A 26,740-nucleotide genomic window follows, 5' to 3' on the forward strand; every position below is an offset into this window, starting at 1 on the left:
TTAAATATTAAATAGTAATTTTTTTTAAATACGTTCTACTGTTTTGAAAATTGAATGTTAAATTTGTATAATGAAGCGCTTAGTAACAAAATGAAATTTACTTTCATGGTGCCTTTAAATTTACTCAAGAATCTGGGAGATTTAGATAATTTAATTTAGGCAAAAACGTGTTTTTTTTTTTAGAAAGCCCTGAATATCTTTGAATAAAAAACTTATTCTATGCTTAAAGCAAGTAAGATAAATCTATCCAACTCTTGAGCTAATTAAATGATTTTTTTCCATCGATTAAAATTGCAAATCAAATTTTCAAAAATAAAAGTGATTATAATTTCGCGATTTGAATTGATTCTTGCAAAATTGATCCTTATTATATATTTTCGTTCGAAATTTGGCTCTTGATAGTTACTCAATTCACCAAGAAAATGTGGTATTCTCTGTATTTGATTTTTATGTGAATGTTTCTTTATCAGCAAATTCTGCTTATCCAAAATCGACTTAAAAAATAAAATTTTGTGGATATTTTTGAAAAATAAAAATCGGGTTTTTCATTAAACAAAACTAACAATTAAACTCAAAGCTATTTGTGATTTTAAGCTGAATTGTGTAAACAAACGGACAGTGATAAAAAATTGGAAATTTTGAATTCTGGTTTACTCGACAATCGAAATCAGGCCCCTGCTATTTAAATTCCTTAACGAAATTATCATCTTGATATTTTTAAAGCTAAACTCAATTCTGAACCGAATATTAAAATCTGAATTTTGAATAACAATTCTGTATCCAAATTTTGAACCTTAATTCAAAATTTGAAATTTGATTCTGTTTGCGTTTGCAAACAAAATGCGTTTGAATTTTTTTTATCTTCAAACGCAGGGTTTCAAGTTTAAAATTTGGGTTTTTGAATATTTTGTACCCGTGTATTGGAATATTGGGTCCAAAAACTGTCTTTTAATTATAAAAAATACAGATTTATAGGTTTCCATTAAGATTATTTTTTAAAACACAAACAAAGGATTTGAAAACAAAGACAAGCTTTTCAAAAAAAAAAAAAATTAATGAAAAGAGGCTCAAACATGCGGTAAAATTGAAACAAAAGACTCTATGAATTTCGGTAAATTTATTTGAAAATTTAAACAAAATTTGAAGATGAAAATAGTCTGTTTTTTTTACAATTTCGATGGAATTGTATTCAATTAAAATATCTTACCGTTTAAAAAACTTATTTAAAGAATTTAGTTTGTTACTCAAGGAAACAGCATTTTGAAGCTTATGTGTTCAAAATTTGGTAGATTTTTTTTTATCCTGAACTCGATTTTTTGTCAGATTTTTTCTGTCACCTCTAGTTTTGCTGATATGGTGTTCATGAGTTTTGAAATGAAGTTGAGTTCTGTTAAAAATGAAACCAACTATTGATAACTGATAAACTGACACATCTTCATAAAAAAAGCCGATTCTGAATTTGTTGGTTATACTTCATTCGATTACGGAATAATTTTCAGAAGGAGATAATGAAAAAAGATATAAAAAAGTTAGGTTCTACAGTTTTTACAAATTTGTAAACATATCATCACTAGTATGACTGACATTACTGAACAAAGTCTCATAAATAAATTTATTTAATTAAACAAGTTTGTTCAATCCTGCAAAACGATTCGATGTCTGCTTCAAAAAATATCTTAAATTCAGTTGGGTTAAAAAAAATTTAATCATATAGTTCCCGTTTTTTATCAAATATAAATCCTCTAAAACTTTCTTCGCAGAAGTTGAAAGCACTTGCGGTCTTAAGGAAAGTTGATTATTCGTTTAAATATTTATTTTGAATTTTTCAGGTTTTTTTTTCAAATGCAGACATTTCTCAAATGATTTTTACCTATTTTTAAAAGTAATTTCAAAAATTGAAGCTGATAGGAAAAAACTAATTGCATATTTGGATTCAAGGCACCCAAATGAATCATAATGAGTTCTGAAACTCTTTGCGCCTTGAAAAACATGAGATTTTGTGGCCTCGTGTTATTTATTGAAACTCGTTAATGTGAATGTGAAGTTGAGCATTAAGAAGAACGATTTTTTTTTTAAATTGATATTAAAATTGATTTTCATGAAGAATATTTCATATTAGTATAGCATTCATAACGACACACTCGATTTTTTATATTAAAACAAGAAATAGGTAATAAAGTATAGGATACTAGGTTTTAAATTTTATTTTGCCAATTCTATTGACTATTTTGTGTATATTGAACATCTACCACATGGCTTCCAACTTGTTGTTGTGTAAAATTACAATTCGATGCAAGAATTTTGAAGTTAAAGTGTTTTTTTTTTCAAATGCTGAAAATATTCAGTTACATTTCTTAATAAAAACCCTTTATAAAGGCAAGGTTTTCATGTGTCGAGATTTGAGTTTCAGAACAAAAGGTTTATCAAACAGCCGTTCCAAACTTAAATTAAAAAATAAGTTTCAATTCGTAAATGTCATAGCGCTTCGTAAAATGAAATGTCTTGGGCCTACAGTGATCTGGGACTAAATTCCGAAGGCGAACCTATTATCTGACACGTTTGTTCACACTTATTTTTGAACACTTTTTGGGATCAACAAATTTCCGGTTACAATAGTAAATAATAACAAATAACAAATACTCGCACCTTTCACTTAAAATGGCTAAAAGTTTTTTAAATATTTGATGAGCAATAATAAACAATTTCACTGTTCCGTTAGAAAAAGTTTATTTCTGTTTGGAAATGTTAATGTTCATGGTTTCCTATCGTGCTTAGAACTAACTTAAAACGGTGGGATTAAATCTTGCTCAAAACGAGTTCCCTTGAACAGGAATCGAGAACTATCAATCAAACTCTGCAGAGCATCAATCACTTGCACCAATCCAGCATCGAAAGCGCCCGATAGATCAAATATTATTCGTTCAATGGCAACCTCCAGTTTATTGACGATTCCATTGAAGACGAATTCTGAAAACAGAACCTGCGCTAGGGGCCCGCTATTCCTGGGGAAACAATCGGTGGCAATTCGAGCCGCGAATGTGCAGTTGTCCATGCATTGAGATCGTAGTTCATCTACACATTCCTGGGCGCTCGCCATGAAATCCTTCAACGATCGATCGTATCCTCCGCATTGCACGTACATACGATTCAAATTTGGTCCACCTTCGTCGGTGTATAATCCTTGTCGGATTAAATAACAGCGAATGAGACAGCGCGAGATGCTGTTTACATTGTAATCGAAGAGATCGAAAAGCCCAACTAAATCAGGATCAATGCCCAGCATTTTAGCACAGGACTCTAGCACGTTTCCAACCTGCAAATTGGTCAGTGGGACCAGTTGTGGGCTTCCGACAGGGCTCCCATATGGTTTCTTAAAACATTTACTGGAAGCAACCGCTTGGCGGCATTCATCATTCGCTCCACGAGCTAACGACACACACTGCACAGTTCGATTATAGTAGTTAATATCATCGCAATCATCTGGAGGACTCTGGGAGCACTGGCTTCTTGCAAACGCGATTCTTTTCACATAAATTTTAAAGTAAATAGTTTCCGATTAAAATGGTTTAAAATTTATTTCTTGTTGTTAATTAAGTGAATAAAGTGTTCGTGATAGTGTTCAAAGTGAAGTTCAGTGAAAATATTCAGTTGAATGCGTGTAAAAAGTGATTTTATTTCACCGAAAGTTGGTCTTCAGATGACGCAATGATGCGACAAACGCTTCCAAATCCACGGGAAAAGCTTACTCAAAATTGCAGAAGATGGCACTGATAAGCTTAAGCAAAAAAAAAGGTTCAGAACTTAGCTAAAGTTAAAGCGTTTGAGCTACCAAGTGTTCCCAGTCTTATAAATTTTTCAACTTGAACAAATCAAAATGTTTGAAAAACGGATTGTTTTATCTTCGCTGGATCTGCATTGAAGATAAGTACCTTTCTTTAAAATAAAAAAAATGCGTAAGAACACATAGCTTTTGACATAATTTATACCACATGAATGAATTTAATTCACATTCTTCAGATTTTTTAATTCATAAATTTAAAATAATTAATAGTGAAAAATTGAAAAGTCAGATATTTAAGAAATTTTTTAGTAAAAAATTTGCTTTTTTAACGATTCATAACTTGATTCTTCCACTCTAAAGATTTACAACAAATGATTAACTATTCCCTATTTAGTCGCTAATGTTTTTGCTTGTAGAAGAGCTGCGTATCTGAATGCTTGATGTAAAATAATAGTGTGCGACGCGACGATCATTAAATATTTAACTTTGCATTGATCACATCCCTTCCCAAAGGGAATCCAGATCTTATTTACCTTCCCCACTAACAAACCACCTTTCCTGTGACGACCGTGGAGATTTAGAGGTGTATTCGGTCTCTAGTAGCAACGGAAGTCGAACTAACAATCCTTCCCTTTCCCCGATGAACCGTAAGGACGTGGCCGGCGCCGTTATTGACCATATAATATAAGGAACCTTCGAAACGTGTACACAGAAAATGGTAAGCTAATCCCAAGCCCCATTTATTTGGATCTATGTACAATTTTGATGGTTCTTGTCAATCACGGAGTAGCAACTACTGAAATGTACGGTTTATCTAAGCTCAAGCTAAGCTCAAGCTCAAGTAGTTAATATCATCGCAATCATCTGGTTGGAAATGCTGTACAAATGGAACTTCGAGGAATCCAGAACACCTGTCCCAAGATCGAAGAACTGAAGCCTCGCACAAATCGTTGCAGGGATCTTTATTCTCGAGATAAGCTTTACACTCGAATTTAGCTTGCTTGACACTTTTTAAAACCACTGCGCCTGGTGGCGAATCAGCTACAGAGAAATGGACTGTTGCGAGAGCCGCGATCACGGCTAGTAGCTTGATTGACATTTCTTCGCTATATGAAGAAAGCAACATTTGCTTAGAATATTTATGTGGAAAGCTGTACCCACCAAAAACGGAAATAAATGTAAACATGGGATTTCCTTAAATTGATGTGTTTACATTATCAGTTCGAAACATGGAATTGAATTTCACAGTAACAACACTCATTTAGTCCAAAAAAGGCACAGGACACGTACATACGTAGAGATTGCAACAAATTTCGTTGAAGTGGAACGTGTTCCGAAACCGATATAAATATCAATAACCCTTAACTACTTTCCATACTGTAAGACGATGGCCACTAAGCTACTAACAGTGATTGCAACACTCGCAGTAGTGCATTTCAGTCTAGCCGGTTCGCCACCAGGCGCAGTGGTTTTGAAAAGTGTCAAGCAAGCTGAGTCAGAGTGTAAAGCTTATCTCGAGAAGAATGATCCTTGCAACGATTTGTGCGAGGCATCGGTTCTTCGATCCTGGGACAGGTGTTCTGGATTCCTCGAAGTTCCATTTGCACAGCATTTTCAACAGGATTGTTGCGGTGATATCAACTACTACAATCAAACAGTGCAGTGTGTTTCTTCAGCACGCAAAACGAAGGACGAATGCCACCAAGCGACGGCTGCCAGCAAATGTTTTCAAAAATCGTATGGCAGCGCTGTTCAAAATTCACAACTGGCACCCCTAACGGATCTGCAACGTCAAAGCGTCATATGGTCATGTGCTAACATGCTAGGCTTTAATCCTCTTGCCGTTATACTCTCCATGGTTTACGATTTTGACTTGGACAGCAACTCCCGTTGCCTGATGCGTTGCATTCTTATTCGTGAAGGCCTCTACAGTGATGTCAGCGGACCTGATTTGGATCGTGTTTACGTGCAATGCGGAGGATATGATCAAACGTTGCCAGACTTTAAAGCTGGAGCCCAACAGTGTGTGGATGATCTTCGCTCCGAATGCATGGACAAATGCACCCTGGCAAATCGAATAGCTAACGAATGTTTTCCCAAAGGCCGAGGAGTCTTAACGGAGTCTTTTAACGATGCTGCCCAGCTGTCTAGTTTTCTGGAAATAGTCAAACGTTTCATTTCGAAATTGAAGTCTACTGCAGAGGAGCAGAACACTGAAAAATTTGGTTTAGTCATTTTGGCGGCTGGAAAAGTTTTGCGGAGTCTGGAACTCTATGCTCAAGCCAAACCAGACCGGATAGGATCTCTTTTGCCGGTTTTGGAGGATATAAAAGATATATTTAGCGTTCCACTAGTTTAAAGTAGAAGATTTTTTTTTTTGGAAATCATTAGCGTTATTAAGTTAAATCATATATGTAGAAGATGAATTGAAATAAATTCATTTAACCCGGTTTCATAACAGTGTTCAATAGGGTGGCCATTAGGGTGGCCCAAAATTGTACTATGTCTGGGATGTTGGGGGCTCAAGCTTCAAATGATAGCTTAGGGTGTAAGAAACAATATTTTATATGGCGGCGACTCAGAAAAATGATGTTTAGAGGTCGCACTGGTTAGATTTTTGAAAAAAGGCCATTTTTTCGACATTTTGTCCTAATAACATTTTAAGATCTTGTAAAAGTATCCGACATGTGTCTCTAATATTTTTTAAATTTTCTTTATAATGTAAGTTTCAAACTAAAAATTTATTGGGACTATTTTGGACTCTCAATTTGTATGTATGATTTTTTGAATTACGCAATACTGTGATTTTTTGTAAAAAAAATAATTAAAATTAACAAAAAAGTGTACTTTGGATTAAGATTTTTAATCAATATTGAATTCAAAAGATGCGCGACGTTAAAATGTCTAACTTTGCAGAAGAAAGTGTACAGCTATGACTTGTCGTTTCAAAGTAATTCAAGTTTCACTGTGGAAAAAAGTCACAATTTTCAAATTTTTGCTAAGAATTGCTCTATATTATGATGTTGATGAGTTTCGAGCAATCAAAGAACCAAATAAACTCCTGATATCAAATTTTTTCATCCTTTTATCGATCCTAAAATCACCAGAAAGAACCATTCCAAGTTTCTAGATTTTTTATTGATTGAAGGTCGTGTTACCCATACTAGGGTGACGGTTTGGTGAATGTGTTATGGCTACAACCACTAAAAAAATTTAAAATAAAAATCTAGTAAATAGTCATGGTTGTTTCTGCTGATTGAAGGATCGATAAAAGGATGAAAAAGTTTGATATCAGAAGTTTATTTGGTTCTTAGATTGCTCGAAACTCAACAACATCATAATATAGAGCAATTCTTAGCAAAAATTTGAAAATTGTGACTTTTTTCCACAGTGAAACTTGAATTACTTTGAAACGACAAGTCATAGCTATACCACTGACCATACTGACTGGACAGTCGATTTCGTTTTTTGGATAATTTACGCACTCTGGAATTGATAGTACGCAATATCGATTTCAGAGTGCGCATCGATCGATTTGAAGAAATGCTATCCCAGTTAGAAAGTGCCACCCGACTTTCGCAAAAAAACAGGCAATTCAGACGGTAAAATCGTGCAAAACAGGTACATTTTTCCTACAGGGCATTTCTACCGGAAAAATTATAGGTTCGCCACCTGCCGTCGGTATTGCGAACCTGCTAAATTTAACGAAAAAATTAGCCAGAAAATGGTCGAATTTTTGTTCTAAGTGTCCTGTCAGTATGATCAGTGGCTATACACTTTCTTCTGCAAAGTTACACATTTTAACGTCGCGCATCTTTTGAATTCAATATTGATTAAAAATCTTAATCCAAAGTACACTTTTTTGTTCATTTTCGTCTGACGATTTGGCCTATTGGTAAGATGTCGGAGAGGTAATCAGAAGGCTCGAGTTCGATTCCTGGTCGAGGTGATTTTTTTTTTCATTTATCATTCATGATCATGATTGCGCTAAACGGTGAGGCGTAGATTCATCAAACAAAGCAATAAAAAAATAATTTAGGTCTGTTTGTAGAATTCAAAGAATTAACACATGCTCATATATTATGTTTCTGGTGTTTTGTTTGACGGATGATGCTTTGATGCTATTAGCCGTATAATGTAACAATAAAAAAAAATCAATCATGAATGGTTTGTGCAAAAAAATCCACTCGAACAGGAATCGAACTCGAGTCTACTGATTACCTCTCCGACACCTTACCAATAGGCCAAATCGACAGACGAAACGAGTCAAGCTGTAGCTCTATTATTCAGTTGACTTCATCGAGTTGAATTCGCTGCTAGATTCCCTTTCAGAAAACGCTCATTATGCCTTCATTAATGGTGCTCATACTGCCTCGGGGGGTTTCTCATTATGCCTCTACAGTGACTGGTTTTCAGCTTTCGGCAAAATTTTTTAAAATGCATTTTTAAACGTTTTTATCTACTTTTTCAAGTTTCATCCAATTAGGCAATAGACTATTTGAGTGTCTGAACACGAAACAATGATGTAATTCACATATTACAGCATTGATAGTGCTCTGTTCGCCTCTAGTGAACAAATTAAAGTAAAAAAGCGTTTAAAAATTGATTAAAGTGAAAAATCAAAAATTTTATGATGTTGAAAATTGAGAAACAATGTGTAGATCATGTTGTAGTGCGTACATTTCAGATCAAGATGATTAACAGGTCATAAAAGCTTATTTGGTGGTGCTCAAAAATTATAATATTTTCGTCACTTGAGAACCTAGCTGGTTATTATTTAATATTTCTGTAAATATGAAAAGGATATTTCTTTTTTGGTGAAAAATTAATACTATAGGTAGTACGAAACAAGTCCTTATGAAAATTTGTTTAAGAAAATACGTACTTATGTAGAAAAAAGGAGTGCTCATTATGCCCTGGGTGCTCGTTATGCCCTTATCTCCCCTTAGTGTTTAATATAAAATATTCAATAATTTTGTTCATCTGAGCCCTTGATTGAATGAAAGGCAGTAAATTAATTGAAAATCAGCTTTTGATGTTTATGTTGGTTTATTGGTTTATCAGTTATGAAAGATCGTTTTTACCCAAAACTGATCCATTTCAAAATTTCCACACTCAATATCACCGAAACTAGAAGTGATAGTCGAAATCTGTAAAATGTTTTTAATTCAGGACGCCAAAATCTTACAAAATGAGTTATTGAAACATAGGAACCAAAAAAGCAGTTCCCCGGTGTAATCGTTACACATTTTTTGGGTAAAATTCTAAAAAAAAAGCCAACAAACTGGATGATTATGGGACAAACTCAACTGCAAAAAATTAACGTGCATATCAAGTTATCGATATACAGAAGTTTTTTAATTTTGCGAAACTAAAAATCAAAGTGGGAAAAAGTATTTTTATTGTCTTTAATCAATAATTTATCATGTTTTCAGTAGTGGAAACAATTTGTATCAATAAATTTTGATCATAAGATGTAATTATTAAAAATATCTAAACACAAAGGATCGATTTCAGCTTTATTATTATTAATTAATCTAAATAAAATTAAAGGCATTGATTATTTATTTTTCTTGGAAAGTAAGCAGTCGTTTACGTTATCTCTTATGTCAATTTTGAAAAAGAAAAATCCATCAAAAAAATTTCTTCTGCTAATTTCAAATTTAAGTATTATAATCTTCACACCTTTAATTAACTAAAAAGTTTACGTTTAAGAAAAAAAAATAGAAATTTGCTAAACTTAGACTTTAAAGTGTGTTTCTCGAATTTTGATTTATGGGCAGATAATCCTTTTGTTTTTCATGTGTAGAAAAACCGAAGTCTTAGTCCTTTTTACATATTTTAAGGCAAAGCTAGCAGTATTTCATTTTGATCATCCAGCATTAAACAATCAGAGAATAAACGCTGTACAATCAGGATTGCGCACGCCACCCTTTTAACCCTCATCCGCATTAGAGTGTCATTTTGACACTATTTCAAGTTTGAAGGCTTATAACTTTTTTCAGAAGCTTCAAAAAACAAAAATTTCTTCGGGGACCCTAAATGAATTCAAAAGTTCTTTAATTTTGCATCTTTACTTTATTTTTGGACGAATCCTGAAAGCCTGGACAAAAAAACTCCCTTTTCCGACTTAGAGTGTCATTTTGACACTCCAAAAGTAAAATCCATTTAAGTCGTTTGAATTATTATGAACTTCATATAAAACTTATATCAATAGAAACCTTGTAATGTCAGTAAAATATGTTTAGAACATTATATATAGCTAAAGCTTCTAGTTTTTTCGTTATTCAGCATGAAAGAAAAAAAATCCGAAAAAACATGCCTCAGCAAAACTGCTGTAGTTCATATATTACACGTTCAAAAAAATATTTGCCTGATACATATGAAAGCTGAAGTTAATGTCTACATCATGGAATAAAGAAATATTTTTTCAAATTTTTTTGGAAGAAATGGTCACAAAAAGTTCAAAAAAGTGGTCTGAAAAACCTACTTTTCATTCGATTGCTAGTAAATACTGTTTGAGCGATGGTAGAGTTTTTTAAAAAATATGACTACAAACTTTATTCAAATTCTAACATTTTGCTGTCTTTAGATTTTCGATGCAACAAAAATTGAATTTACTGGAATTTTTCAAAGTTGACTACTTTGCGCGATTTTTTCACTAATTGAAATTTCATCTGTTTTTGTGGTCCACCGTCAGGTTGTAAACGGATTTTCAGTGTTGTCTCGCCGTTTGAAGCAATCAAAACTATATTCATTGAAAAGGGAATTTAATCTACATTCTAGTGAGGTGCAACAATTTACGCTGTGAGATTTCACAAAAATATGAAAATTATAAACGTAAAATCATTCCTAAATTTCTAGAACCACAAGCAGCGCATCCAGCAAAACGTGTTTGTTTGCTCTCCGAGTAGGTACAGTGGGTGGTGATTTGGTTAGAGAGCGAAGCCGACAGACGAAATAATGATGCGTGTCGTGCGTTTCTTGGTTGGAAATTTTCTATTGACAGGAGTTCACGTTTGCTTGTCACGACACGCATCATTATTTCGTCTGTCGGCTTCGCTCTCTGACCAAATCACCACCCACTGTACCTACTCGGAGAGCAAACAAACATGTTCTGCTGGACGCGCTGCTTGTAGTTCTAGAAATTCAGGAATGATTTTACGTTTATAATTTTCATATTTTTGTTAAATCTCACAGCGTAAATTGTTGCACCTCACTAGAATGTAGATTGAATTCCCTTTTCAATGGATATAGTTTTGATTGCTTCAAACGGCGAGACAACACTGAAAATCCGGGTACAACCTGACGGTGGACCACAAAAACAGATGAAATTTCAATTAGTGAAAAAATCGCGCAAAGTAGACAACTTTGAAAAATTCCAGTAAATTCAATTTTTGTTGCATCGAAAATCTAAAGACAGCAAAATGTTAGAATTTGAATAAAGTTTGTAGTCATATTTTTTAAAAAACTCTACCATCGCTCAAACAGTATTTACTAGCAATCGAATGAAAAGTAGGTTTTTCAGACCACTTTTTTGAACTTTTTGTGACCATTTCTTCAAAAAAAACTTGAAAAAATATTTCTTTATTCCATGACGTAGACATTAACTTCAGCTTTCATATGTAGCAGGCAAATATTTTTTTGGACGTGTAATAAATGAACTACAGCAGTTTTCCTGAGGCATGTTTTTTCGGATTTTTTTTCTTTCATGCTGAATAACGAGAAAACTAGAAGCTTTAGCTATATATAATGTTTTAAACATATTTTACTGACATTACAAGGTTTCTAGTGATATAAGTTTCATTGTAATCGGTTAGATATAAAAAGAGTTATGATGATTTTAGCTTGGAGTGTCAAATTGACACTCCTAGTGCTGATTAGGGTAATGAAATCTAATGCGGATGAGGGTTAAATAAACAAATTAAACAAAGAAATCGGAGACACATAAGTATCCCTTTTCAAAAACGCTTAAATTCACCCTCATCTTAATATGATTCGCATCACCAAAAAAGTTTACTTCTTTAGAGCGGCTGACCAAGCACAAATAACAACACTAGCATTATTTCAATTTTGCATTTAAAAAACCTGAACACCCCTTATTTTGAAGGTGTGTGTGTGTGTAGAATGTGGCTCCTATTTTGATTTTGGAATTCACTCTTCAGTTCACTATGGGGTTTGAGGCGGCAAAAAGTCAAAAACTGAACTTTATCGGATCACTTCTTAATTTTTACTTGTTTATAACTTTATATTTAACGAAGATATTCCCAGTTTTTTAACTCATTTCTTGGAAACTGAACGCACCACAGACATCAGACTTTGAAAAATTGAAAAATTTATATGATGAAGAAAAAATTTCAAAGCACATATATTTCTATGAAAAACATTTTTTTCTCAAATTTAAAGTACACCATATGAAAGCTTATACGAAAAACTTTCATTTGAACCATTCATAGTTATTACACACTAAATTGATCTATGATAAAAATGAGTAAATAATTTTTTTTTTCCAAATGTCAAAAACTTTAAAGCCTTGCCAAAAAAAATCCCCGCATTTCCCCATACTCTTTTCACTATCATGATCTAGTTTAAAGTCCTTATAAATACAATGAAAGAGATTCCAGGCACCTTAAATCATCGTTTTTTGAGTGATAGTCAAATAAAGCTGAAAATATCATGCAAATGGGTAATTTTTACCCATTCATGAGTATAAATTCAACAAAGTTGATGTTGGTTTGTCAAAAAAAATGTAAGTCATGATTGATCAATCATTTCACACATTTTTCTCTTAAGTTTCATGAAATGTCTTGATGTTATTTATCATTTAATGATCAATTAGTCCAAAACCAAAAAATTTCGGACTTATTGATTGAGTTTTCAAAAGAAATAAAAAGTAGGGTTAAATATAACACCAAGCATCGTACTTTAAAAGTTATTTATACAAAATTTTTGTAAGAATTTATTTAAAGTTAGTTAAAATAGTAATTTTGAAACAAAATTTTCAAAAATAACAAAATAGTCTAAAACACCTAATCATACTTTTTGCCGCCTCATTGTATGGAACTGCCCTATAGTGCAGTTGTCAAAATGCCGTCCAAGGAAGAAGAGCAGCGTATCAAAATTTTGCTCGCGCATTGCTCGAAATTCCGAACTACTGGCACGCAAAATCGCTAAAAGTTGCCAAATCAACCGTTACAAATGTAATTAAAGTGTTTGGGAAACGTTTGTCGACAGCCAGGAAGTCTGAATCGGGGGGAAATCGAAAACCGAAAGCCGCTGAGACGACAAAGAGAGTTGCACTTAGTTTCAAGTGAAACCCTAACATCTCTCTCCAAGATGACGCAAATAAGCTGGGTGTCTCGTCTACAACCGCGTATCGAGCCAAAAACGAGCCGAACTATCGACTTACAAGGAAGGAGTGACTTCAAATCGCGATGATAAACAAAATACGACGGCCAAAGCGCGATCCCGGAGGCTGTACACGACAATGCTGACGAAGTTTGACTGCGTGGTAATGAACGACGAATCATACGTCAAAGCCGACTACAAGCAGCTCCCGGGACAGGAGTTTTATACGGCAAGAGGAAGGGGAAAGGTAGCAGATATTTTCAAGCACATGAAACTGTCAAAGTTCGCGAAGAAATATCTGGTTTGGCAAGCCATCTGTACCTGTGGCTTGAAAAGCAGCATTTTCATAGCTTCCAGGACTGTCCACCAAGAAATTTACGTGAAAGAGTGTTTGAATAAACGTCTGCTGCCTTTCCTGAAGAAACATGGTTGTTCTATACTGTTTTCGCCGGATTTGGCATCTTGCCATTACGGTAAAAAGCCATGGAGTGGTACGCCGCCAACAACGTGCAGGTGGTTCCCAAGGACAGAACCTTCCCAACACGCCAGAACTCCGCTCAATTGAGAAATACTGGGCTTTTGTCAAGCGGAACCTAAAGAAGACCAAAAAAACTGCTAAGGACGAGCAGCAGTTCAAGGCAAACTGATGGCAGGGGTTAAGCGTATTTTTTTCTGAATTTTATGCTAACTTAACTTGAAAAAGATATTTAATTTGATTTTTTAAATAAACGATTTCTCCGATTTACACGTGTTTTCCCTTGACCAAATTTTGACCGTATCACCCTTTATGATACTAAGTACCCCTACGCCATTAAGGCCACCTGAGGCCTCTGGTCATAATTCCCATCTGGACCTGCATCTAAGGCTGTACCCGAGATGGGAGACCAAGTCCGCGCTTAAGCGCTCATCGGCTAACTCAATTTCAAGTCAAAACTCCTGCATATATACATATACTCTGCCTCTTGTTACGATTCAAGACTAAGGACCTCACCTCTGACGACTCGAGGTCCGGCCTTTACTCGCAACTTGAGGCTCGCTTGGTTTCCTCGGGATTTACGAAAAACTACTCGGATGATTCTCGGCTAAGATGTCATTCTACACCGACTCGAGTGACTCACCCACCGACGTACGTGAAATCACTCTACCCGAGAATATTTCGCGGCGTAAATACTCTTCCCCCTACGAGTTTGACTGCGGAGAAGGTCATGTTTTATCCCCACAGCCTCCGTCGCAGAGGGAGATCCCTGGGGGTATCCTACATACAGACGCGCAACGTACCAGGCAGCTCAGCATACGCAGAAGGTATAGTCTTATCTTTGTATGCTTTACTGCCAGGATCGGACGCACATTACTCAGATGCTCCCCGAAGAAGGAGTCACCCTACACCGGTCGCCGACTGGTGCTGGTTCCAACTCCTCGAACAGTTGAACACCACGTGCTCTGGTGTCTCTATTATGTCACCACAGGTTGGGCAGAATGGCGAGGCCACGTGTCCTAACCGATGGTGGTACTGCATGAAGCAACCGTGACCAGTCAAGAATTTTGTCATGCAGAAATCCACCTCTGCATGTCTCCGGTCCATCCAAGGTCCGATGTTAGGGATCAAGCGATGGGTCCACCGGCCACCTTCCGAGCTGTCCGACTGGTGCTGCCAGTAGAACATCGAGGCCTGTCTGGCATGTCTCTGAACATCGGGCATGTGCCTGTGCTCGTAGCAGAAGATATCTTCCTCTAGCACGACCGAGATGGGCATGACCCCCGTCACAACATCAGCAACTACCGAGGACACCGTTCGGTATGCACTGATTACTCGCAGGTTCATCAGCCGCTGCACATTGCAGAGCTTTTGACACTGTCTACTCAAGGCTGCCTTCCAGTCTGTCACTCCGTACCGCAAAATGGACGAGGTCACACTCGCCAGGACCCTCCTTCTAATGCAGCGGATCGCCGAGTTATTCGACATGGCCCGTGAGAGGGCTGCTGTCGCCATTTCCGCTCTTTTACTGGCGTAGTCGACGTGGGCCGTAAAGGTCAACCGGTCGTCGATCATCACCCCCAGGTACTTGATCGCACGCTTAGACTCGATTGCGCACGGTCCAGCTGCAATCGTAACTGATTGTGCTGAAATCATGTTGGTGATCAACCCCATCTCGGTCTTGTGGTGACGCAAGCTCTTGGAGCGCATCCAACTTTTCACCTTCTCAATAGCTACTGTGGCGAGTAGCTGGATCTCTCCGGTTGATTTGTTTTTCTTGGGGCTCCCCAAATGGAAACCATGTATTACAATTTAGATTGTACAAATGCATGATACAGGCCATTAAGATTTTTGGTAGGAACGAATCTCGATATTTTCCACATTATGCTGTGTATTAGACTGAGTCGATTTGGGGTCATTTTTGAATTTCTCAAACCCTGGGGTCTTAAAAGCTTCGTTTTGGTCCAAAACTCATCCATGATTTTTTTCAGAATGTTTAAGTAACGTTCACTTGAGAAAATTTTGAGTTTTAGGTTTGTATGGGAAAATTGATTATTTTGTACTGAAAAATCATCATCATTTTTGTTTTTTCTGTGCAACGAAGCCTGCTAATGGATTTTGTGCCAATTTATAAATTCTTCATAGGAAATTATCCGCTGAACAACTTTGTCGAAGAGCGTAAATTCGTATCTAATCAGACAAAAAAGTTATCAGTGATTTAACAGGGGTGTGTCTTTTGGCATTGATAAACAATAAATTCAATTGACACCACTGCTTGTGCCCCGTGAACTATTGCATGAAAAGTAGTCATGGAATACCCAGCAGTGGTGTCTATTGAATTTATTGTTTATCAATGCCAAAAGACATACCCCTATTAAACAGCTAATAACTTGTTTGTCTAATTAGATACAAAGTTACGCTCTTCGACAAAGTTGTTCAGCGGAAAATTTCCTTTGAAGAATTTATAAATTTGCACAAAATCTATTCGCAGGCTTTGTTGCACAGAAAAAACAAAACAAATGATGATTTTTCAATACAAAATAATCAATTTTCCCATACAAACCGAAAACTCCAAATTTACTCACATAAACGTTACTTGAAAATTCTGCAAAAAATCATGGATGAGTTTTGAACCAAAACGAAGCTTTTAAGACCCCAGGGTTTGAGAAATTAAAAACTGACCCAAAATCGACTCGGTCTACTGTGTATAGCCAGTTTGCCTTGAACTGCTGCTCGTCCTTAGCAGTTTTTTTTGTCTTCTTTAGGTTCCGCTTGACAATAGCCCAGTATTTCTCAATTGGGTTGAGCTCTGGCGTGTTGGGTGGGTTCTTGTCCTTGGAAACCACCTGCACGGTGTTGGCAGCGTACCACTCCATGGCCTTTTTACCGTAATGGCAAGAGGCCAAATCCGGCCAAAACAGTACGGAACAACCGTGTTTCTTCAGGAAAGGCAGCAGACGTTTATTCAAACACTCTTTCACGTAAATTTCTTGGTTGACAGTCCTGGAAGCTATGAAAATGCTGCTTTTCAAGAAACAGGTACAGGTACAGGGTACAGGCTTGCCAAACCAGATATTTCTTCGCGAACTTTGACAGTTTCATGTGCTTGAAAATATCTGCTACTTTTCCCCTTCCTTTTGCCGTATAAAACTCCTGTCCCGGAAGCTGCTTGTAGTCGGCTTTGACGTATGTTTCGTCGTCCATTACCACGAAGTCAAACTTCGTCAGCATCGTCGTGTACAGCCTCCGGGATCGCGCTTTGGCCGTCTTTTTTTGTTTATCATCGCGATTTGGAGTCACTACTTTCTTGTAAGTCGATAGATAGTTCGGCTCGTTTTTGGCTCGATGCGCGGTTGTAGACGATACACCCAGCTTATTTGCGTCATCTTGGAGAGAGATGTTAGGGTTTCGCTTGAAACTACCGGCAACTCTCTTTGTCGTCTCAGCGGCTTCCGGTTTTCGTTTCCCCCCCGATCCAGACTTCCTGGCTGTCGACAAACGTTTCCCAAACACTTTAATAACATTTGTTACGGTTGATTTGGCAACTTTTAGCGATTTTGCCAGCTTTGCCTGTGAGTTGCTCGGATTTTCGCGATGCGCGAGCAAAATTTCGATACGCTGCTCTTTTTCCTTGGGCGGCATTTTGACAACTGAAGAGTGAATTCCAAAAACAAAATAGGAGCAACATACTATACACACACACCTTCAAAATGAGGGGTGTTCAGGTTTTTTAAATGCAAAATTGAAAGAAATACGTCAAGTTGCTATTGACCAAATTTTGACCGTATCACCCTTTAGATTTGGCCTTTGAAAATTTTCTAAAATTCAATTTGGTGTGATTCAATTTGGTTTTTAGAAATTCGTAAAATGAGGAAAAATAATGGAATAGAAAACTTGTATAACTTTTATTCGCAGTATTCAAAATTACTTGAAGTCTTGAGAAGCATTGAGAGGAACAAGGGAAAAAAATTAATTGATGCTGAAATTGGTTTCTTGAAGAATATTCCATACCAGCAACATTTGTAATGACATGAAGGATTTTTTTAAACCAAAATTTTTTGTAATATAGTAGAGGATATAACATTTTAGATTTGTATTGCTATTAGCAATTTGCTAATTCTGTGGACCATCGTGAGAGGTTAACACATGGTTAACATGGTGTCCAACTTGTCGATGTATAAAATTAGTATTCGATGTATTAATCCTGAAGTTAAAATAATTCGTTTCAAACTCTGTTCGTAATAAGTTACACTTCTTGGTAAAATCCCATTCTGAAGACGAGGTAGGGTTGTCAAGTTTAGAGTTTTAATACAAAAGATTAATTAAGTTATGAAATTATTTTATCGGCTATATTGGTGAAATGTTATATTCTATGAGAAAGAATATTTAAGAATTGAAAGATTATAGACGGATAGAAGATTAGAATAAGGTGAAAGATGTTGAAAATGAGCGGAAGGGTAATTTTAATTTGAAAAACTTCTATCCGTCTGTAATACACAATTAACACACGACGTATTACAGGACACGACACTTGACGTTCTTACAAACGGAAAAAGGATTCAAAATTACCTTTTTTGTCGACCGGTTTCGGGCTCGATGTTGCCCATCTACAGGACGATGTCCGACTGATCACACGAAGAAATTACTAGCAGGATCATACTACGAGTGTCGTAGTATTCGTCGAAAGAAGGTTCCTTTATGAGATTTTCCTTTTGGTGAAGGTGAAAAGCGGCGACATAATTGGTGGGTCATCTTCGTTCATTAGCGGTTTTTCGGAAGTACTAATAAACATCGACTCCCAAGCGTTCAAATGTGAGGCTTTTCTTACGCATTTCCTATAGATCACTTTTTCCCAGTTTATGGAGTGGTCCATTTCCGTTGCGTGGGCGGCTACGCTGGATTCATTGACCCTGTTGTTGTCTACAGCATTCCGATGTTCTTTAAGTCGAACTTTAAATTTGCGACGAGTTTGGCCAATGTAAACAGCTGGGCAACTCTCACAGGGAATTTCATAGATTCCGGATCTCTCATCCTGCGGGATCTTATCCTTCAAGGAGACCAACCGATCCTTAAGTGTGTTGCCGCTCTTGTATGCTGTTTTCAGACCGTGTTGAGAAAGGATTTTTGTTATCCCATTAGTTAGTTTCGGGTGGAACGGCAGGCTAACTCTGTAGGGCTCTTCTTTCTCTGGCCTGAAAGTGGTAGCATCACTTCGGTACTTTTTTCGGGCATGTTTTCGGAGAATTTTGAGTACAAATTCGTTGTCAAAACCGTTCAAAAAACCTGCCTCAAGGATTTTATGTTTTTCTTCTTCAAAATCTTCCTTTTCCATGGGGATATTGTACAGGCGGTGCGCCATGGAATGGAAGGCGGCTTGTTTTTGGGCACCGAAGTGGTTGGAATCTGCTGTTATGTATCGGTCGGTTGAGGTTGGTTTTCGATAAATTCCAAATTTGATGGTGTTGTCCTCTTTCCTTGAGATTAGGAGATCAAGGAAAGGGAGTTTTCCCTCAACTTCTTTTTCTACTGTAAATTTTATCGACCTGTGTTTGGAGTTTAGAAGCTCTAATGTCTGTGTGAGATAACGCTCCTTTACCGAGGCAAGGATGTCATCGACGTAGCGCCACCAGACACGTGGGAAAAGTCTTTCACTTTTCTCCAAATCTGCTTCCAAGTCGCTCATAAAAACTTCAGTCAAAAGTGGGGATAGTTTGCTGCCCATGCTGAGGCCAAAGGTTTGTTTAAAAAACTTACCCCGAAATATGAAGAAGTTTTGCTTCATGCATACTTCTGCAACTGCCAGGTAGGCATCTATTTCGTTGGGAGGCACCCGGCGGCGTTCCAAGTGCCCCCGTAAGCTGTTGAGGGCGTCCGAAGTTGGTACACTGGGGAAAAGTGCGGAGACATCGAAAGAAACTAATATTTCGCCTCGACGCACTTTAAATCCTTTTAGGCGCTCGACCAGTTCCACTGAATTTTTTACACTCTTACCATGCTTCACAGGGTACTTTTTCATTTCTTCAACCAACCATGCTGCCATTTTTTCCGTAGGTGTATTTATATTTGAAGAGATGGGTCTCATAGCTATCGGGTTTTTATGGATTTTCGGCAAGCAATAGAGAGAAGCGACTTTCGGGTTCGGAACAAGAAATTTTCTTTCTAATTTGGTATCCCCCATCAGGAGGGCGACTTTCTGTCTTACGGCGTTAGCTTCCTCTATCATCGTATTGAGTGGATCTTTTGGTTTACCATTTTTGAAAATAAATTCTTCATATGGGCCATTGACTATCATGTCTCGAACTCTGTTGTCGTAATCATGTTTGTCCATGATGACGACCGCATTGCCTTTGTCTGCGCGGGAGTAGACAACTTCATGCTTTTTCAAATTTGCTATGACGCTTTCAGCATCATTTTGACCCTTTTTTGAACGGCACGGTTTTTTAGCTACTTTTTCGATGAAATTCCCGATATCATGTCGAAGAGCGGCTTTCGAAGGAAAGTTTCGGAACTGTATTGAACTTTCGATGTTATTCACAATCTCCGACACTGGGGCGTTCTCGGGAACAACAGCATATTTTAAACCCTTATTGAGCAATGCGCTTTCATTGGTCGTCAATTGGACAGACGATAAATTAACGACAAAATTGTCGATCATTTGCGGCGCGAGTGTGACTTTTTTCCCCCCTTGTGCGGATGCGAGCGAAAGCATCTTCTTTCTATGCTTCTGCTTCGTACTGACAACACGCTTGCACAGGTTGCGATTCACGACGGCAAGCACCGATTGCCAACAGCAATTATTTTTGGCGCCACATTGGAGAACAAAGCACTCCGCTGCTGTGTGATAGTCTTCTTTCTTCAGTATTCTTTCGACGAATACTACGACACTCGTAGTATGATCCTGCTAGTAATTTCTTCGTGTGATCAGTCGGACATCGTCCTGTAGATGGGCAACATCGAGCCCGAAACCGGTCGACAAAAAAGGTAATTTTGAATCCTTTTTCCGTTTATAAGAACGTCAAGTGTCGTGTCCTGTAATACGTCGTGTGTTAATTGTGCAGTTAAGTTCTTACGTTGGCACAAATCCGCTTAAAATGACCGTCTGTAATATTTCAATTTTTAAATATTCTTTCTCAAGGAATATAACATTTCACTGATACAGCCGAAAAAAAAATTTCATAAAATAAATTTACGGTGATAAACTCTTCATTTCAAAAAGATTAATTAAATTGTAATTCGAAATTTACTATTAGAGTTAGTTTCATATTTAAAAATTTATTTATTTCGTCTTTGGTTTAAATTACCGTACAGACTGATAACTTAAAAACTACTAAATTCTGCTTAAACCTAATTTAAAACGACGTTTGCACATATTAAAATTAAACAAATGATACACTAAATTAAAAAGTTCACAACACTTGTCAATAGGATGGTTTTGACCATAAGCAGTACGGTGGTGAGGTATTGAAAGAAACTGACGTTGTCGAAGTGTTCTCGTTGGTACATAAATATTAACACGTTGTAGAATGTAAGCACAGTCAATACGGTTGGTCAATGTGTCGAATATAAAACCTTGCTGCAGCTCGATGCGACGCTTTTCGAGTGAGGTTAGGCATATCAGTGCACACCTTTCCTCATACGGTGGTAGTTGGATCAGGTCGTTCCAGGGAAGACGCCGTAGAGCGTATCTTAAGAAAAAGCGTTGAACTCGTTCAAGACGGTGGCATTGTGTCCTCTGTACTGGAGCCCACACCTGGACGGCGTACTCCATGATGCTACGTACTGATGCACAGTATATGGCTTTCAATGCGTAAACGTCATCGAAATCCTTGGTGTTGCGACGCAGGAATCCGAGAGCAGCGAATCCTTTTGCAGAAGTAAGCGCGACATGTTCAGCAAATGTGAGCCTGTTGTCGATCTTCACTCCGAGGTCGAGAATAGACTTCACGCTCTCCAGCCTTACTCCGGTTAGTTGGTAGTCAAAAAGGATCGTTCTTCTTGCACGACAAAAGTTTATAACCTTGCACTTCTTCACGTTTGCTAGCATTCCGTTTAAGCGGCACCACTCATCTAGTCTAGCGATGTCAGCTTGAAGGGCCAAACAGTCAACAGTGTTATGAATCTTCCGGAAAATCTTCAGATCATCGGCGTAGAGAAGTGTATCGGACTGAAGTGTTGAGCACAGGTCATTCACGAAGATTATAAATAGCAGAGGTCCGAGGTGGCTCCCCTGGGGAACTCCAGACGGTGTGGCAAACATTCGTGAGCGCGTGTTTCGTATTCTGGTGAAAGCCTGGCGGTCGGTTAGATATGACGCAATCCACTCGAGTGCCCAAGCCGGGAATCCTAGTCGATTCAACTTTGCAACCAGTATTTTGTGCGGCACACGGTCGAAAGCTTTGGCAAAGTCAATATAGACTGAATCCACCTGGCAACCTTTCTCCATGCTTTTATTCAGTGAACTTACGTAGCACATCAAATTTGTAACTGTTGACCTTTTCTTGACGAAACCATGTTGATATTCCGAGATCAAAGGTTTAACAGCGGCATACATTCGCTCGTGCATCAGAATTTCGAAGATCTTTGACATTGAATTTAAAATCGATATTGGCCGGTAGTTTTCCACGCTGTGAGCACTTCCGGATTTGTGTATCGGAGAAATAGCCGCTACTTTCCATGCATTAGGAAACGATCTTTCGGTTACCGATCGATTAAGGATACTGCAAATCGGGGCGGATAAAGATGCAGCACAGTGTTTCAGAAGAGCGGGAGGTATTTTATCTGGACCAGAACCTTTAGAAGGATCGACTGTGGACAACTTTTCGTAAATATCCTGTTCGGTGAAGCACGGTGAGGGCAAATTGACAACGTAAGATTGCAACGATGCAAGGTAGTTGCAGTCTGCATCAATATCAACAGAACAGTACACATTTTGGAAAAAGTCCGCGAACAAATTGACCGACTCGGCTTGATTGGAGGCAGTGACACCATTGAAGCTTACATCTACGGGTACGGGGACGTTATGTTTTCTACCCTTAAAATGCTCCCAAAATGATGATGGATCCCGTTTAAGGTTTTCTTCGAGTCGAGATATATGTTGTCGGTAGAGAAGGTCGTTTAGATGTTTGAATTCATTTTCCAAGTGCCTCAAGTGACATCTAAGAGCTTCTGTGCGGTTCTTGTTGAAGCTTTTGCGAACTTTACGTAGCTGGTTCCTTAGTCGCCTTAAATCGGAGTTCCACCATGCGTTCTTAGTAGTTTTGGAACGATTTGTACGTTTTAAAGGTACAATTTGTTTTAAAACGGAATATAGTTTTACGTAAAATAAATTAAGAGCGGATTCCACGTTTTCGGCAGCCTGCAGAGATTCCCAATCTGTCGAAACTAACGAAGCAGCAACCGAAACATAATCGCATCTACCAAAATGAAAATCAAACTCTCCAACGGGTTCTTCGTGGGGACTATCCACTTGGTTGATATCTAGGCATAGAATGTATGCCTTATGATGACGGTCCGTAGGCAAAATCGGGACAGCTGGCTCGAAAACGTCCAGATTCCGGGAATTTGAAAACGCAAGGTCTAAAAAGCGCAAACTGTTGTTCGGTATGCTAAAGACCTGGTGCAACCCAGCGGAAAGTAACGATTCGGTGAGTGCGATTTCAATTTCTGATGAGGGGTTCGTCGGCAGGAAACTATCTGTTTCGTGGTCATGCGTTTCAATTCGTGAACGACATATAGTGTCGTGAAATGAAATGTCTCAAGCCTAGGGTGATGTAAGACTAAATTCCTTCAGATGCGAGCCAATTTTCTGACTTGCTTATTAACACTTATTTTAAACACTTTTCAAGATCAAGTAATTTCCCGATACAACGGTGAAAATTTTACTTGGAAAAAATATCCAAGGGGGGGGGGGAGGGGGTTAAACCCCTAAAACAACGCCCGACCCTCCCCCCCGCCCCCGTTCGCACGGCCTTGGGGGTGAGCATAAGGGTGAGTATAGCAACCATGTATTTGCATCGTCCCGGGTGACGATTTGTTAGTTTATTCAGAAAAAGTTTTTTCCCCAGGCCAGTGGAGAAAACGAAAACGGTATAAGATTATGGGCTTGGGATATAGCTCAGTTGGCAAGTCCGTTGCTTTCTGAGTCGATGTCCGTGAGATCGAGCCCAAGAGTAAACATCGATCACAATTGTACCGTATAAGTTTTCCAATGACTGTCCGCCAGCTGCATCGTTGATATGAGTCGCGAATGACATAAAGATGTTAAAACGACTTTAATCGAAACAAAAAAAGGTAGGGGAGAGTGGGGTATCGTGGGCCATGGGGAAACGTGGGCCACTTTTAATATCTCAGATGTGTGTTGAGATAAAAATCTCAAACCAACTGTCATCGTCGTCGCTTTGCGTGAGCATATATTTCTATATGTTGTTGACTGAAATACGCATCATATGCTTCTTTTATTTATCAAGCTAAAAAAAAGTTAGAAAAATTTACTTACATAATTAAAAAAAACACCCGCTAATTTCATCGATGAGGAACCTAAAGTTCATAACAAAAATATGCTCATACGCTTATGATCTTAGTTTTATCATGATCTTTCACGTGGAAAGGGAATTTTTGATGAAACATCAATAAGTCACACAAACGCAACCAATTTGCAAATCATAGCTTGTGGGGAATCGTGGGCCACATATCTTGAACCACCTATATTTTTATGTTTTCATACACATTCAGAACTTAAAATACGTTTTTCCTAACTACAAAGTTTTCTTATGCCAAATGAAGAGTTATGAAAAATATTTTGTCCATTCTATATAAGAAATTTTCCATAACGTTCGCGAGCCAGGTTTTGGAATCTATGCGATCATACACAGCTCTCTTTTTTATGTCATCATCTGAAATTGCTTTAAAATAACGAAATGAATTAGGAAATCACATTTTTGGGTCAACTCATAAACTTTGCATGTTATTTGGTCAATTTGGACTTGGTGGCCCACGATTCCCCACCATTTTTCAAAATCCAAAAAAAATTGCTTTTTTTTAAACAGTCAGAATTTGGGGAAAATAACTTATTAAAAATTATAAAAAATACCTTATGATACCTTGAAAATGTAGAAAACCATATCATTTTTGGTTTTCAATTTATCTTTTATAATAGAGAAGTTATGGAACAACGAAAAAAAGTGGCCAATGATTCCCCACTCTCCCATACATATAAGATTGGCATGAACCAAAGTCTATTAAGGTTTTAACTTATTTTCAATTTTAATTTAAGTAAAATCGAAAAATGTTCGTAAGCGTATCCATTCAACACTAGTAAAGCAATTTTGTAAGTTTGCTTAAATATAAATAATTTTTAATTTCAGCCTGCTGCGTTGCTGTTTAGAACGCTTTTCATTTAATTAAATCGCTTTCCCTTTTAAAACGCACATTTTTAATGTTATGTACCTGCACACGTGTTTTATGAATGTTTCGTTTTGTTTTTGTACGCATGCTGACTTTTCCGTTCCGTAGAAGTGACTTTGCTGAGTTCGCCCGCTCTCCTAATGCCTCAATGTGTAAGCTACAGAAATCATGTTTGGCACAGTCGTATTCGAAATGTTGCTGTATTTTCTTTTTTCGGTTCTCTTTTTTCCGTTTCAGATCCCCAACCCCCTCCAGAAATAAGTGTGTATCCTCTGAATGTTACCCGTTCGTTGGTGTTGCGCCTTCCAGGTTCAGACCTCGATAATAGAAAATCATTACAAATCATCCAGCAGTTCCTCTCCCTCGATCGACAGCAGCCTCGGTGTTTGGTGTTCGGGGCATCTTCAATATTCCTAGCTTAGCAAATCCGCCACAAGTTTATTTTGTTTGCCAAAAATCGAAGAAATTGAATTTGGATGTGCTTTTTTTTGGTTAACTTCCTCGGAGTTTTCCGGGAGATTGCTCTGAAGTGGAATAAAAATTTAAATCGGTGTTGTGTTTCGGTGTGGGTGGGAGCGAGTGGAAAATAAAAATCCAATCCAACATTTGAATGGCGCCTATAATTGTGTTATTGTGAGTTGTTTTTTTGCGTGTGTATCGATTTTTCAATGAAACCGAAAGAAGGCGTTTATCCCGTCTTGATTTATTTCGATCGATGTTTTATTGAATGTCTAATCGTGATTTTATGAGGTTCCATCATTGAATGCCGTAAATGTGCCGAGAAAAAGAAAATCGCGTGTATTTCTTGATGTTTAAAATAAAGGTCACACGAATTGGATTATGCAAAACGTCCAATTCTGCTCAGTAATCATAACGAGTGTCGATCTGTCATAAGGTTGGACAGGAATATTCAACTTACCGTCATATGCTTCGTGAATATTTTTGTCCTAAGGCAGTTAAGAATTTTGACACCTTGAGAAGGCGAAGAAGACGAGCACTAATTAAGGGTGCCGAAAAGTCGTGGCGTAGGAAAAGAAATGTTGAAAGCTCCTCTGTCGACGCGCGTCACCATCCTACGAATGGAAGTGTAATATCCTGGGAAATACTCAAGCTCCAACACGAAGACACGCAGCTTGGCACAATCAGAGTGGGGGAAGAAGAAAGCAGCCCAAAAGGAAAGACAAATTAATTTTCATTTTCCCTGGAGCGAATCACTTCCTTTACCTACGAATTTTGCGTAAATTCGAATGAATCTTCCCCTCTATTAGAGCATGAGAAAATCTACGGTCAGCAAATAGTCCCCTCATCCGAAAAAAAGGCAAACCATTTCCATTTTGACATCGCTCGTCATTGAGTTACTACAAAAGCAGGGACACGTGTTAAAAATTGGTCGAAAACAGACATTACTCCCTTCTTCGAAAAATTTCGTAATAACACGCAAAATCGTCCGAAGCCTGAGAAACGGAAGTTTACTAACAATTTCAACAATCAAATAAACAAACACGTGGAAAAAGCGAACCACGTGTCACCGAACCGATTGTTTCATGAGGCGGAAAGATGCTCAAACAGAAAAGGAATGCTAAACCGGTACGTGGAATATGTTGATTTTGTTTTTTTCTTCTCAAATTTGTCTCCGCGTTATTTCTCCTTCTCCAGTATTGTTTTGTTTTACTGCCAAAAACTTCTTGTCTTGATGAATTCCACAGCGCCTATTAATGTTTCTTGAAATACTT

General features: G+C 37.6%; 1 protein-coding gene across 4 annotated transcripts in view; it reads left to right on the forward strand.

The window, feature by feature from the left end:
* LOC129755058 (transient receptor potential cation channel trpm) overlaps positions 1-26,740 on the forward strand; it is a 423,280-nt gene that overhangs the window by 91,723 nt on the left and 304,817 nt on the right. For 2 of the 4 annotated variants that reach the window (XM_055751377.1, XM_055751378.1), the window contains exon 2: positions 25,245-26,594. The exons of the other annotated variants lie outside the window; for them this stretch is intronic. In XM_055751377.1, coding sequence (XP_055607352.1) covers positions 26,565-26,594 — 30 coding nt within the window. In that variant the 5' untranslated portion in view covers positions 25,245-26,564. The remainder of the gene's footprint in view (positions 1-25,244; positions 26,595-26,740) is intronic. 4 annotated transcript variants of the gene reach the window in all.

The sequence above is a fragment of the Uranotaenia lowii genome, chromosome 3 (genome assembly GCF_029784155.1).
Source record: "Uranotaenia lowii strain MFRU-FL chromosome 3, ASM2978415v1, whole genome shotgun sequence".
Classification (NCBI taxonomy): Eukaryota; Metazoa; Arthropoda; class Insecta; order Diptera; family Culicidae; genus Uranotaenia; species Uranotaenia lowii.